Source organism: Dermochelys coriacea, chromosome 4 (genome assembly GCF_009764565.3).
Source record: "Dermochelys coriacea isolate rDerCor1 chromosome 4, rDerCor1.pri.v4, whole genome shotgun sequence".
Taxonomy (NCBI): Eukaryota; Metazoa; Chordata; order Testudines; family Dermochelyidae; genus Dermochelys; species Dermochelys coriacea.
Window position 1 is genome coordinate 45880306 of NC_050071.1, and position 16047 is coordinate 45896352.

At 45.7% G+C, this 16047-nt stretch overlaps 1 protein-coding gene across 5 annotated transcripts in view; it reads left to right on the plus strand.

The window, feature by feature from the left end:
- LARP1B (La ribonucleoprotein 1B) overlaps positions 1-16047 on the plus strand; it is a 109965-nt gene that overhangs the window by 42562 nt on the left and 51356 nt on the right. For 3 of the 5 annotated variants that reach the window (XM_038398230.2, XM_043513402.1, XM_043513403.1), the window contains exons 4-5: positions 1507-1675; positions 12874-13017. In XM_038398230.2, the coding sequence (XP_038254158.1) occupies positions 1507-1675; positions 12874-13017 (313 nt within the window). Of the gene's footprint in view, positions 1-1491; positions 1676-12873; positions 13018-16047 lie in introns of all 5 variants that reach the window. The other 2 variants (XM_043513401.1, XM_043513404.1) reach the window with 1 other exon arrangement.

Genomic DNA, 16047 nt, shown 5'->3' on the forward strand with positions numbered 1-16047 from the left:
CTCTTTTGAGTACTGTTTCAGTCACTCACAGTGGAATACACATAAGTACCAGCATTTGAAGAAAGGGAAGTTACTTTTCTTATTGTAAGTGGAATTCTTTGAGATATGTAGTCCCTAGCTTATATTCCATTACCCATCTTCCTTCCCTTCTGCTTTGGATCATGACAAGATTCACAGTAGAGAAAAATCTGGAGGTGGTCAGTCCACTTCACTCCTTATATCCTCACAGTGGAGCATGAGGAGAGCAGAGGTGAAAGCATGGGCCAACAGACACTGCTAGCAAGAATTCTCTGGTCTCAGGCTTGTGGTCCACGTTCTTACCCACAGTGGAATACAAATGGGGACCACACATTTTGAATACAATAAGATAAGTAACTTCCCTTTCTTATATTTTGCTATAATATATATAATTTCACTTTAACAAGCTATCTTTTATACGTTGTTGTTGAAAATACCATAATTGTACATTCTGCAGTGTTACATATTTAGTACATCTAATTGTTATAACTGTTTGCTTTCTAAAGTTAATTTTTGTAACCAAGAAGACTTAGAAACATTTTTAAAATGAAAACTTAGAATCTGTTTTAATGATAATACAGGGAGTCCTCGGACTTACGACACAATTTGTTCCTCAGAATTGCGTTGTAAGTTGAAACGTTGTAAGTCAAAACTGGTTTTCCCATAGGAATCAATGGTATAAAGGGGCAGTTGTTCCTGAAACAAGGCTTGATGCACTTTTTTCACTATAATAACCCAGTTTTTTGAACTAAATGAATTATAGATGACTAATGTAGCAACATCAGTGTATTTATTTGGTAAACAGCATTCAAATAAACACACAAAATCACATATGCTTTGACTTTCCACAACTTTTTGGAGGGTTCTTGAATAGGGGCTTCTCTGAAGTCTGGACTCCAAGTGTCTCTGGAGTAGCTGGGCTGGCTGGGCAGACAGGTGGCTGCTTAGAATGCCGGCACCATACTACGCAGAATTGGGCTTGCTTTTAACAGAATTGCTTGTAAATAACTTCGTGGTTGCATTATAATGAATGAAGCTGGAAGGGAGTCCCCTCTAGTTGCTTGTCTAATTGGCTTCCATGGCCAGGGTAGCTTGTTTCTAATTAGCTCCCGGCCACAGGCTCAGCCAGTCAGAAAGCTTGAACAGTGAAATCCATGATTGGCTGAGGCTCACATGTGATGTGTGCTGTTCTCCCTGCAAGCTTTTGTCGTAAGGGCGAAACGAGCATTGTGGGGTGAAGCGGGCAGTCAATTGAAAAGCATTGTAAGTGGCATCCAATGTAAGTCGGGCATCATAAGTCTGAGGACTCCCTTAAAAAAATAATTTTTTATAATTTACACAGCTCATAACTTTGGAGCTTATCATGCTCAAAGATTGAGAACCACTTATCTTAAGTCATGTTAATAAGTACAGAAACTTGCTTTAAATGTATTTTATGCTGTCTGCATCCATAAAATCATGTTAAATATTTAGCAATATCTCTTGCAGTGCAAAACCATAAATCATCAGAATAAAAAGCCACTAAATAAAAAAGAAAAGGAGGAGAAAACTGAAAAGAGAGCTACCACTGAAATTGAGAACCTGCAAGCAAAGCCAGATGGTCCTGGAGAAAATGTCAGTGAAGATGAGGCTCAGTGTAACAATCAAAGGAAAAAAGGTTGGCATAGGCACTACGCAAAATTATAACAATTCTGATTTATTGCATTACTAAAATTTTTCGATTAATAAACCTTCCAGATGATAGGAAGGTGAGTGACTTGACATGCTTTTCTATTTTCACCTTTCGGAATGTGCATGAGACTGGATACGTTGTTTGCAGTGTGAAGTTTTAAAACTAATTTCCTCCCTGCCCTTGAGATGTCATAAAATAGAAGATTAGGGTTGAAAGAGACCTCAGGAGGTCATCTAGTTCAACCCCTGCTCAAAGCAGGGCCCACACCAACTAAATCATCCCAGCCAGGACTTTGTGAAGCTGGGCCTTATAAACCTCCTAAGGATGGAGATTCCACCACCTCCCTAGATAACCCATTCCAGTGTTTCACCACCCTCTTAGTGAAATAGTGTTTCCTAATATCCAATCTAGACCTCCCCCACTGCAACTTGATACATTGCTCCTTGTTCTGTCATCTGCCACCACTGACAACAGCTGAGCTCATCCTTTTTGGAACCCCCCTTCAGATAGTTGAAGGTTGTTACCAAATACCCCTTCACTCTTCTCTTCTGCAGACTAAACAAGCCCAGTTCCCTCAGCCTCTCCTCATAAGTCATATGCCCCAATCCCCTGATTATTTTCATTGCTCTCCGCTGAACTCTCTCCAATTTGTCCTCATCCTTTCTGTATTGGGGGGCCCAAAACTGGACGCAATATCCAGATGTGGCCTCACCAGTGCTGAATAGTGGAGAATAATCACTTCCCTTGATCTGATGGCAATGCTCCTACTAATGCAGCCCAATATGCCGTTAGCCATTTGGCAACAAGGGCACACTACTGACTCATATCCAGCTTCTCATCCACTGTAATCTCCAGGTCCTTTTCTGCAGAACTGCTGCTTAGCCAGTCATCCCAACCCTGTAGTGGTGCATGGGATTCTTCCTTCCTAAGTGCAGGACTCTGCATTTGTCCTTGTTGAAACTCATCCGATTTTTTTTTTTTTTGGCCCAATCCTCCGATTTGTCTAGGTCACTCTGGACCCTATCCCTACCCTCCAGCCTATCTACCTCTCCCCACGGTTTAGTATCATCTGTGAACTTGCTGAGGGTGCAATCTATCCCATCATCCAGATCATTAATAAAGATGAAGAACAAAACTGGCCCCAGGACTGACCCCTGGGGCACTCCACTTGATACCGGCTGCTGACTAGACATCGAGCCGTTGATCACTACCCATTGAGCCTGACTATCTAGCCAGCTTTCTAGCTACTCTATAGTCCATTCGTCAAATCCATACTTTTTTAACTTGCTGGCAAGAATACTGTGGGAGACCGTATCCAAAGCTATGTTAAAGTCAAGATATATCATGTCCACCACTTTCTCCATATCCACAGAGCCAGTTATCTCATCATAGAAGGCAGTCAGGTTGGCCACGCATGACTTGTCCTAGGTGAATCCATGTTGACGATTCCTGATCACCTCCTTCTTCTCCAGGTCCTTCAAAATGGTTTCCTTGAGGACCTGCTCCATGATTTTTCCAGGGTCTGAGGTGAGGCTGACTGGTCTGTAGTTCCCCAGGTTCTCCTTCTTCCCTTTTTTAAAGATGGGCACTATTATTTGCCTTTTCTAGTTGTCCGGGAACTCCCCTGATCGCCACAAGTTTTCAAAGATAATGGCCAATGGCTCTGCAATCACATCAGCCAATTCCCTCAGCACCCTCGGACGCATTAGATCTGGACCCATGGACTAGTGCATGTCCATCTTTTCTAAATAGCCCTTAATCTGTTCTTTCACCCCTGAGGGTTGCTCACCTCCTCCTTATCCTGTGTTGCCCAGGACAGCAGTGTGGGAGCTGACCTTGTCTGTGAAGACTTAGGCAAAAAAAGCATTGAGTACTTCAGCTTTTTCCACATCTTCTGTCACTAGGTTGCCTCCCCCATTCATTAAGAGTCCCACACTTTCCCTGACCTTTTTCTTGTTGCTAACATACCTGTAGAAATCCTTCTTGTTACCCTTGACATCCCTTGCCAGCTGCAACTGCAGTTGCATTTTGTCCTTCCTGATTACACTCCTGCATGTTCAAGTAATATTTTTATATGCCTCCCTAGTCGTCTTCCACTTCTTGTAAGCTTCCTTTTTGCTCACTGAAGATTTGATTGTTAAGCCAAGCTGCTTTCTGCACTTTGGGATGGTTTGTTCTTGCGCCCTCAATAAGGCTTCTTTAAAATATAGCCAGCTTTCCTGGACTCCTTTCCCCCTCATATTATCCTCCCAGGGGATCCTGCCCATCAATTCCCTAAGGGAGTCGGTCTGCTTTTCTGAAGTCCATATTTTGCTAGTTTCCTTTCTTCCTTTTGTGAGGATCCTGAACTCAACCATCTCATGGTCACTGCTGCCCAGATTGCCACCTACTTCTGCTTCCCCTACCAATTCTTCCCTGTTTGTAAGCAGCAGGTTAAGAGGAGAATGGCCCCTGATTGGTTCCTCCAGTAGTTGCACCAGGAAGTTGTCCCTAACACTCTCCAAAAACTTCCTGGGTTGTCTGTGCATTGCTGCATTGCTCTCCCAGCAGATGTCAGGGTGATTGAAGTCCCCCATTAAAACCAGGGCCTATGTTCTGGAAACTTCAGTTAATTGTCTGAAGAAAGCCTCGTCTACCTCATCCTCCTGGTCCAGAGGTCTATAGCAGTACTTCTCAAGCTATCTGATGTGGGGGACCGGCAATCTTTTTTCCAATGTGCGCGCAGACCGGCAGCTGATGGTTTGCGGACAGACACCGGTCCGCGGACCACCACTTTGAGTAGTACTGGTCTATAGCACACACCTACCATGACATCACCCTTGTTGCTCTTGCTTCTAAACTTAATCCAAAGACTCTCAACAGGCTTTTCTCCAGTTTCATACTGGAGCTCTGAGCAATCGTATTGCTTTCTTACATACAATGCAACTCCTCTACCTTTCCTCTCCTGCCTATCCTTCCTGAACAGTTTATATCCATCCATGACAGTGCTCCAGTCATGTGAGCTACCCCACCAAGTCTCTGTTGTTGCAATCACATTGTAGTTCTTTGACTGACTGTGCCAGGACTTCCATTTCTCCCTACTCGTTTCCCAGGCTTCTTGCGTTCATGTACATGCACCTAAGATAACTAGCAGATTGCCCTGCTTTCTCAGTATGAATCAGGAGCCTTTCTTCCCCCCCCCCCCCCCCCCCCGCACCTTCCTCCTTGTGTTTCCTCCCGGTATCCCACTTCCGCACTTACCTCAGGGCTTAGGTCACTGTCCCCCGGTGAACCTAGTTTAAAGTTCTCCTCACTAGGTTAGCCTGCAAAGATACTCTTGCCTCTGTTGGTTAGGTGGATCCCATCTCTTCCTAGCAATCCTTCTTCCTGGCACAACATCCCATGGTCGAGAAATCCAAAGCCCTCTTTCCGACACCACCTGCGTAACCACGCGTTTACCTCCCCAATTCGATGGTCCCTACCTGGGCCTTTTCCTTCAACAGGGAGGATGGATGAGAACATAACCAGCACCTCAGACTCCTTTATCCTTCTTCCCAGAGCCACGTAGTCCTCAGTGTCCCACTTAAGGTCATTCTTAGCAATATCATTGGTGCCCATAACTTGTCAAAGAAGAGTAAACTCATAAGAGAGTGCTCCATGGTCTGCTGTCCTTCCTGAGAGCTGTTTACAGGAAGAAGTTTTGCTAAATCTGTTGATTCCACTTCTGTCTTAATCTGGACAAGATGGTTTAGGGGGGTCACTTGAGATTTTGGGATTTAAAACAGTATTTTCTCCACAGTAAAATATGGAAAATAAAATGGATACTATATTGTATGCATTTTGCAAAGATGCATTTTAAAAACTCAAATGGATAAAGTATAACCTATACACTTAGATCAGTTTGTGGGACAGCACAAATAATGAGAACTATAACTTAGTCTGAAGTTGGAAAATAACTTGAGATCTATAAGCCTTCAGCTTTAAGAAGTTCTGGATAGGTTGTATACTGGTATTTAAGGCAAATATACCCAAAAATTGGAGAACACTTTCTAAAAATATTGATCTAGAGTTGTAAATAGTAGATAATGCACAAAACTGGAAATTCCAAAGACAGTGAGTTTTTATTAGTGAATAACACGTCATATTCTTGGCTTTTTTTATAGAATATGCCAGGCAAGAACAAAATTTCTGTTCTATTAACAGAGAATCTTATGCTTTGGAACACAATTTGGTATCATTTGTATCTAAAAAACTGACAAAAACAATACTTGTTAAAACAGAAGTCTCCACTATAGGGTAAAAGGTCTTGGTGTTCTATCACATAAAACTGTGTTGTTTTTTTTGTAATGATAATGGTGAATTCTTCTAGCCTTGTGTTGATGCAAAAAAGTTCGTCAACTTTAAAATATATATTCCATCAGAAGTCTGAAGAACTTAAATCTGAATTATCTGATTCATACGTTACCTGATATTTTTTATTCATGATCCATATTGGACTTTTATGCAAAAAAAAAAAAAAAAAAAAGACTTAAGGTGCCTCTCCCACCTTCCAACTGCAGAAGAGTAGATCTTATGGTTGAAGAGCTAAATCAGAGGTGGGCAAACTACGGCCTGTGGGCCACATCCGGCCTGCAGGACCGTCCGGCCCAGTCTCTGAGCTCCCGGCCGGGGAGGCGAGCTTCCGGCCTCTCCTCCACAGCGATGCCAGCACTCTGGCCCTCCGCTCCTCCCGGGCAGTGTGGCAGGCTCCTGTGGGACTGCAAGCTCCTGCTGCTCTGAGCAGCATGGTAAGGGGGTGGAGAGCGGAGGGGTTGGATAAGACGCAGGGGATCCCGGGGGGCAGTCAGGGGACGGGGAGCAGGGGGCAGTTGGATGGGGTGGAGGTTCTGGGGGGGCAGTCGGGACAGGGAGCGGGGTGGTTGGATAGGCGTGGGAGTCCCAGGGAGGGGGGGCTGTCAGGGGCAGGGGTGTGGATAGGGCTCGGGGCATTCAAGGGACAGGGAGCAGTTGGGGGTTGGATAGGGGGTAGGGTCCCAGGAGGCCTGGCAGGGGTGTGGATAGGGGTCGGGGGGGCACTTGGGACAGGGAGCAGGGGAGGTTGGATAGGTGGTGGGGTCCCAGGGGGCAATTAGGGGCAGGGGTCCCAGAAGGGGGCGGTCAGGGGACAAGGAGCAGAAGGGGTTGGATGGGTCGGGGTTCTGAGGGGGGCAGTCAGGCGATGAGAAGTGGTAGGGGGCAGAGGCCAGGCTGTTCGGGGAGGCACAGCCTTCCCTAACCGGCCCTCCATACAGTTTCGCAACTCTGAAGTGGCCCTCCAGCCAAAAAGTTTTCCTACCTCTGAGGTACATAGCGTTATCAATCTTTTTACCCTTTTGCTATTAAGATATTTTTCCTTATATGCTTCATCATAGTGTTTGTTATACTTTAGCATACCACAACTTAACGTTGTCAGGAAAATAAATTTCCATCGCCTGGAACTAAGGTCTTTTCTTTCTGTTATGAAGGTATCCCACGTTCTTCTTCTAATGATGGTCCCTATGAATATTCCACACACAGGTGTGCATGCGTGTCATGCATCTAAGTCTGGAAATACTTCAAAGCAGCATCTGTTGGCCCATATATGTATAGTAGCTTACCTCATGCTCCTGACCGAGGGTATAAGAGGCAGTGTGGGTCGATGCTTCTCCAGTTCCTTCCTGATGCATGGCCTAAGTTACAATTGTCCTCGTTTTCATTGCATAACTTATTTAAAAAAAAATTGTAAATAGTTGTATTCTTAAGTTAGTTAAAATGTATAGAATAGAGTACTTTTCTCCCCAGTTCTGGGACTATGCCCAGGTTCCTAGGATTCAAGAATTGCATCTCCTGCCATTGATCTTCTCCATCAGTCACAAATATCAATGCAGCCTGTACTGTCAGGGTGAGGTGCATATCTCTGTAAAGTGCAGTATCTGTTGCTCTTTCCTGCCCAGGAGCTTTGCCTATAGAAGCCCTGATGGAGAATACTATGACGTCTCTCTCTGATATGGGCCATCGGGACCCCTATGTACATCAGACCCCTCAATTGACCAGCAGTGTCCCTCCAAGAATGTGCCTTGGAGTGGAGCCCTCACCATCTAAGCCCATCTTTGCAGGGTGCTCTCATGGGAGCAAGGACAAATCCCTATTGAGGACTGTCCATAAGAAGCACATTTCCTCTGAGCCTTTGCAAGTGCGGTGAAACGTCACATATGGAACCTAAGGAACAGGCTCTGATGAAGACCACCTGATCGGAGGGCAAGATATGTAAAAAAGCTCCTTTTGTCACCTTGATGCCAAATCATCAGTGCAGTAAGTAGGCATTTTAGCACCTGGGGCGAGCAAGCATATTTGCACCCCTTACTAGAGCCCTGTGAGGGACTATTTTTTTTAATTCAGTCCCACCCTGTGATACCCATTCCCACCTGCTCCTGCATTGTTGGTTGAATTTTTATCTTGCACCCTCTGTTATGCCATTGGGTTCAGCAGGATACCAGTCATGCTGCCTACCCTGCAGTATTAAGTATTGCCACCCTTATGTCTGCACTGCTGCTGGCAGCGGCACTACCTTCAAAGCTGGGCAGCCAGAGAGCAGTGGTTGCTGGCCAGAGCATTTCATGTTGTTTGTGGTGCAGGAGGACTATTTTTTTTAATCCTGATCCCCTCCCACCCCACAATTCCCACTCCTACCTGTTACAGCATTTTTGATTAAAAAAAAAAAAAATTATCCTGCTACAGTGGCAGTGGGTCTTGTGGGATCCCAGTCCTGCTGTAGGGCTCTACCTTCTATCGTTTATTTGTCCGCCCGATTTGTCTACTCTTCTGCACGTTTCCCCCTCCTCCCCCCCCGGCTTTGCACCCTGGGTTCGCCCTACCCTGGTTATAGTCCTATGAATCATCAGGATAAATGTTTGCTGATTTTGTCTACAAGTGATGGTCTGGACCCATTGTCAGTACTGCCTCATCCATGTAAAGACTATCCATTTGCTGAAGATGCACTGGATCTGTCTAACTGTGGGAACCCCTCAGGCATGAGAGCATACCAAGGCTTGTGTAACACCAGAGGATATATTCCTACCTTATCCATGATCTCCACTTCTTTCTGGCCTGGCCCTCCTGAGGGATGTCCTTATCCAGAGGAGGAAGCTACATAACTGTCCGAGGAGCTGTCTCACCTCCAGCCTTATGGAAGTTGTGCCCCGGCACTGACAGCACTGCTGCTACCGATGGAGCAATTCTCAAACTGAGATGTATCAGAGGAGATGGCCACATGAGTATTTCCATGGAAGCAGTTGAGCCCCAATAGATAGTCGAGGGGTTACATTTGCTGTTCCACTAGATACGCCTCCCAGGGACCGCTGGTAGTGGTTTTCTTGGGAGTTCCCCGCAACTGATTGATCCCTCTTTCTAGTCTTATTGGGGTTCATGGTATCCTTATGGCAGGCATCCAGACCCCTCTCAAGTTATATCGCGCCTCTTCCTCTCACAAGCTGGTTCCATCAGTGTACAAGGAGGGAAGAGGTAGAACCGGATCCAGTGGTTTCACTGGGTGCTTCTTCATTGGACAGGATGGTTACTACTTCTTCAGATTTCATCAGGTTGGCAACAGGGTTTTTCATACTAGTTTTAACTGCCCTAGGCATTTGTCAATGAAGCAAAGTTTGTTTTGTTACCCACCAGCCAAGAAACTTTTTATAGGGGCAAAATTTGGACTCAGTTTCCATGAAAGTGTTCACAAAAGGTTTCATGCAATGAGCAACTTGATGTCTCGCATCATCCACAGAACATGAGCCACAGTACAAGGTGCCTTTCCCTTTTAGGCCCTCACGTGCACCTGTGTGACTCCTTTTGCCAGACTTCACTTGCAATGCCTGCAGGCTTGGCTCCACTTGATCTATCAGCCATCAAGGACCCCATCAACTCCAAGGTGGTATTTCCTGCTAGTTGTCATCACCTCCCTAACTAAGGGGTTGGCTACACTTGGAAGTTGGATCACATTAAATCAGCTCTGGGTGCCCTAGCTCCAGAGGTGTCCACACTAGCAAGGCACCTTGAGTCCGTGGCTGGAGCACCTCTGGTAATCCACCTCCACAGAAGCATACTGTGCTGTGCCTTGGCTGAAATGCTGGGGTGTCAGTGTGGATGACGTGTTGCATAACTGTTTTGTGGTTGGCCTCCGGAAACGTCCCATAATCCCTTGAAGTCAAGTGGCCATTCTCGTCATTGTTTTGACCTCTGCTGCAGGCATGCGGATATCCCCTTTTAAAGCTGTTTCTGACAGCCGGCATGCTTATCTGCTCCGGGACACAAAGCAAACCATTACTAAGGAATGGTCCTGCTGCAGAGGCAGGCATTTGTGCGTGGGGCGGGGGGGTGGGACGGACTGATGTCAGGGTTCCCCCTGCCACTGTCTGAACTTACAAGATCACATGCTGACACATTCTCTGTCCCCCAAAACAGTCTCTCCCCCCCACATACACAAAACATACTCCCTGTCACCCACCCACCCCCCATTAAAAAGCACGCTGCAGTCACTTGCTGCACGCTGCAGCCACTTGGCATCTGTGGCATTGCAAGAGCTGCTAATGTGGCCACGCCACTGTGCTTGCAGCTGACAGTGTGAACACATGTCAGCGCTTTCCCTCCTGCAGTCTCGAGGGCTGGCTTAACTCCTGGCACTCTATATCTGCAAGTGTAGCCATAGTCTGAGTGGTCAAACCCAGAAAAGGTCATAATGGGAGTTTCCTTCAACAATGCCACTTCCAGGGCCACCAGTATGACAGAAAAGCTTCCCTTTTGGAGTGGGATGCTCAGGGCACTAGGTCCCCATGAAAAGCCAGACTACATATAAATTTACTGGAACTGAGGTTGATCCTCCTTGCATGCAAGGTCTTCCTTTCACTTATATGCTCACTCTGTATACACATAATATTGGACATTATCACCATGGTGGTCTATATAAACAAACAGGGAGGTCTCATCCATTCTGCCAGGAAGTTGTCAGACTTTGGAACAGGGATGTCAGGAATTGCATTGCGATACAGGCCACATATCTTACGGGTATTCACAACTCCCTGGCATACAAATTAAGCAGAAGCTTGTTGATAGGCCACGAGTGGCAGGTTCATGACGCAGTCCTAAGTGGGATTTTACACAGCAGGTTATTTTGCTATGGGACCTCTTTGAGTTGCAAATGAACAGAACGCTCCCCCTATTGTGACTCTCAAGGTAACACTTCGCTGATGTCCTGGATGAATGGCCTCAGATTGCATTTCCTCCCATTCCTCTGCTTCTGCAACTCACAGGGAAGATGCATCGTAACAAAGCCAACATCGTTCTCCTTGTACCCCACTGGCCCAGACAGCTTTGGTTCACAGAATTTCTATTGATGTCTTCCCCGCAACAATCAGGATCTGCCTGTTCCTGAATCTCCTGAACCCAGATGGGGGAAGACCAAGCATTCCAATCTGGGCTCATGCCACCTTACCTCACATCCTGGTTTTTGGATAGGTGGGAAATAGAATGCTCCTGTTTCCCCCCTGTTCAGGTGATCTTTAACCAGAGTACAAAAGAGTCTACTCAAACCTATCATCAGGCTAAATGGAGATGCTTTTCAGCAACAAAATCATTGTTCTCCAGATAGTCTAGAACTGGAATGGCTGCAGTGTATCTTGTCCCTAAAGACTTCCGGGGTGTCTCTTGTCTTGTTAAGAGTATACCTAGCAGTGATTAGTGCCTTCCTTCCTCCGGAGTTCTTTACTCTCCCAGCTACAGTATGATTCATGAAAGGCCTGATCAGGACCTTCCCACCAGTGCTTAAACCTACCCCTCAATGGAATGTTAACCTCATCCTGTCCAAGCTCACTAGTCCACCTTTCAACACTATAGTGACTTGTACCATGTTCACCTGTCCACATAGATGGCATTCTTAGTAGCTGTCACCTCAGCTAGGAGAGTCAGTGAGTTCACAGGTATCATGGTGGACCTTCCTGTTACAGCATTTCACAAAGAAAAGATTTCTCTTTAACTACACCCAAGTTTCTTCAAAGATTGTGTTCCACAACAGTCAAATACTTACCTTTATTTTTACCAAAACCTCACACTTCCTCTGAAGACATGAGTTCACTCCTCTGAAGTCCGGCAGGCCCTGGCGTTCTGACTACAAAGATACAAGCCTATTGGGAAATGACCCAGACTCTGTTGCCATAGCAGATATTGCATGGGCAAGCCATATCATCCCAGAAGATTTCTAAGTGGGTCTCAGGATGCATCTTAGCGTGCTACAAGATATCAAACATTCATCCCCTTGGGGATGTCACAGCTCACTCAATCTCTGTCAGACATTCCGCTGCAGAACATCTGCAGAGAGGCAGCCTGGAGTTTGATTGACACATTTGTGACACACTAGGCTCTAGTTCATGCCTCGGCTGTTGATGTAGTGGTGGGATCAGTAGTGCTGCAAGCATCTTTGCTACCAGCTTCCTCTTACCAGTCTCTAGTCAGTTTACTTGCTTGCTAATCACCCGTGTGTGGAATACACACAGGGACCATCACTCGAAGTAGTGGAGGTTTCTTACTGTAACGGAGGTTCTTCAAGATGTGTGGTCCCTATCTGTACTCCACTATCGCCCTCACCTGCTCTCTACTATGCTTTGGATCTTGTTGGATTTGCAGTAAGAGGTGGAACTGAAGAGGCATCAACCCCCACTGCCCCTTAAGCCCTTGGTTGGGAGCATGAGGAGAACTACTGCATGTGTGCGGGCCAACAGACACTACTTTGAAGAAGTTTTGGACTCGGGCCATGGCCTGCATGCATACCCACATGTGGAATACAGATAGGGACCACTCATCTCAAAGAACCTCCAGTTACAGTAAGTAACCTCTCGTTGCGGTTCCTCCTTTAAGCTTGACCAGACTCACTTCAGTTATTAGATTCAAGGCTTACTTAAGATATATCCTGTAAAACTGAAAAGTTACTATTTTCTGATTTTATTTTTACTTACAGCATTGGTATTAAAATCTTTCTTATTGTTTAAATATTTTAGGTTAATTATTTAAGAGCTACTAATTCTTTCTTTAAAATGAATTATACCATAGTGTATAATATTCTAAACAGCTAAATTATAGTGAAATGCCAAGCTGCACCGTAGGTAAGGTTGAGAATTTTTTTTTCCGCTTTTTTTAAGGTAACAAGCAGAAGTGGGTACCACTTCATTTAGATAATGTAAGATCAGATAGCCAAGAAGGAACAGGCTCTCGAAATAGTTCAAGATCTCAGCCAGAAACAAGCAAAGTAGTGCCATACAACAACAGACGAAACGAGTCAAGAAGTAAGTGGTTTTCAGTCCTAACTCTGGCTTTTACAGTGGTTCCCATCATTGTGGTATCTGAGTGTCTAAGTATAATTTAACATTTTTGTTCATTGAATGTTCATGTCAGTTAAAGTAAAACGCTGATAGAAACTCGGTATGTTGTGAGACTGGATGTTAAAGCCTGTCCGTTAAGGGCCTTTTTTCTTGAGCTGCTATTCCAATACTGAGTGTCTCCTGAACAGACTTTATAACATGGTTGGTTGTGCAGAAACTTGACTTTAGTATTAACAATGGAATAATTTATCTGAAAGAACTAAATTGTAGTTACTCTGAATAGTGAACGGGAAAAAAAATTGTTTTTAAAACGATTTAAGATTTTCACTGTGTGTGTGTGTACATGCACACAATTGCAAATAATAAATGACTGCCAAATACGTTGTTAACATAGTTAAGGTTGTTTAGCACTGACTCGTGCCCTTTCAGAATGTGGAGAGTGGCCAGACTTAACCTCTCAAAACCAGAAAATAAAAAGTTACGGTGATGTCTTAACACACCCCCATATAATCTTAACTCTGATCTTTGAGAGATGTCCCTGTGGGAGATTAGAGGATGGTACCCTTCTTGAGCCTGTGGAGCACAGCAAAGAGAGTGAAGGTTAGTGTGAGAGGGGGGGTAATCTTAAACTTTTCTTGACTAGGATATATGTTGGGTTTAGGTCCAGTTTAGCAAATATGTGTACGTCGGATTTAGCTAACTCTTGACCACTTTACTGACTCAAACAAACCACTAAAGACTTGTCAGATGTTAATACCTGTTCATCATTGTCCTAAGCATTTCCTCGGAGATATCACCTTACCTTCAGTTAGCCCTGACTGAGCCTTATAGCTCGACCTCCCCTGAGCCATAGCATGGAACAGGATGCATGGCAGTGAGAGTGCCAGTGCAGATGTGAAATTCTAGTGAGCACTGAACATGTAAGAGAGCTTGAATGAATTGAAGCAATCTTGTATTCGCTAATCTTATTGAAATATCTACTGGAATGTCAGCCTCTGTAGGACACAGTGGCAGTTATTCCACCAACCCTGAAATGCAACAGATATTTTAAAATCTTTAATATATGATATTTTAGAGCTAAAAGGACCATCTGCTTTAAATCATCTGCTCAGGCCTCCTGCAAATATGCGTCAGAAAATAGGGATCTAGAAATTTGCAGCTACTAATCCCTAAATCAGTACAGCTAGTGAGAATCATGGACTGTGTGTCAAGAGAAATGATGGTAGAGAATTGTGTTGGACACAACACAGCACACCACAGAAAATCACAGATTTTTGTTGGGGCGGAATTAAGATGCTGGGGAAGAAGTTTCTATATTTCTTAGCTTTGAGGCCTCAGTTTAACCCTACTTCAGTATTCTAGGAAGGACATGAAGCAGTGCTAAGCCACTTTCACTCTGATAAAGTTTTTGGTAGTGAATTTCCCTTTTGAGAAAGTGGTGATAGTGAGGCAGGAATGATTATGGGGTGGTTGTGAGCAGCGCTGTCCCTAGCTATTCTGGGGCCCTACGCAGCCCCCAGCTCCACCCCCCACAGGGGTGGGGGCTGGCTTGGAGGACGGGGGGTACCACTCCCAAGCACTCACCGGTGACGTGGTTGTGGCCGGGCTGCTGCAGTTCCTGCAGCTGGTGAGTGCAGGCCTGTCCCTGCTGCACTCCTCAGGGGAGTGGGGGCGGAAAGAGGCAGGGCTGGGGCAGGGCAGGAAAAAGCAGGGTGGGGCAGAGCAGGGGTGGGGGCTTTGAGGAAGGGGAATTTGGGAGCAGGACTTGCGTGGAGCAGGGGTGGGAAGAGGCGGGGCTGGGGTGGAGCAGGGGCAGGGGCCATGGGGAAGAGGCAGAGCAGGGGCTGGAGCAGTACGCAGCTGCGCAGGGCACCAGGAAATTGGGTGCCCAAAATTTCCTGGTGCCCTATGCAGCTGCGTACTTTGCGTATGGGTAAGGATGGCCCTGGTTGCGGGGTGGGTCCAATGAGGCTTTCTGTACATACCCCTTCACCACTCAGCTACAAGTTCCACCTTCCTCATGGCTCTCTCTATGCTCTGGTGAGTGTGGATGGATCTGGGGAAGAAGAAAGATGGTGCAACTGTGAGGAGGAGTACTTGTGCCAGCTGGAAGCAGGAAGGGGGCAGAGAATGCAACTCCAGAGTCCTTACACCAGATCTGGGTCTAGTGTGTGTATGGAGAAGTAGCTGTGCACACCTGTCATTAGACTAGGAGGCTCATGGAGGTGTATATAATGGCCTATTGGTCTCAATTCGATGTTATCAGCTGATTCTGGTGGTAATGAATATAGCCTAAAACAAAAGCTCTGAAAGAGGTGAACAGATTAATTCATTGTAGTGGGTGTCTTCATCCTCCCTCCCTTGGGCTCAGTGCTTTTACACCTGTGCTGCCTGTGGAGCATGCCTGTTCAGAAACTTCGCACTCTGGCCTCAGCATTGTGTGCCTGGTGCTTGTACCAAGCATGCCTGTTCCAATGGCTAGCACATTCCTGGTTTGTCAAGTCTAGTGCTTCTCGGCCAGAGTTCAACCAAGATTTTTGCAATAGACCCGATTTATCCTGGCTGGGATTCTTCCACTGGCCCCTCTGGCCTGACTGTCTCAGTTTGGCAACTAGTGCCTCCCATAACAGCCTGTCCCATACTACCATACATATCCCAGACACAGTATTGCCCACCATACTATCCCATGGTGGGATAGGTATATTTATGGGATGCCAAGCTTCATCAAAATTGCATAACCTCTCACATTTCCAAAAGGAACTGTATTGTGGCTGCAGACACCAAGCAAAGGCACATTGAGAGCACTAATGTGCACATCATTCAAATCTCCAGAGGAGAGTCATGACCCTTGGGTTCAGGGGACAGTCAGTGCTTGTTCCCCTAAACCACCATTTAGATATGGTACTGTGGCACTCACGAAGAATTTCCTGCAGAAACATTAGCTTACTGGAAAACAAACTCTAAATAGAGTTGCTTAAGCTTTTATAGTGCAAT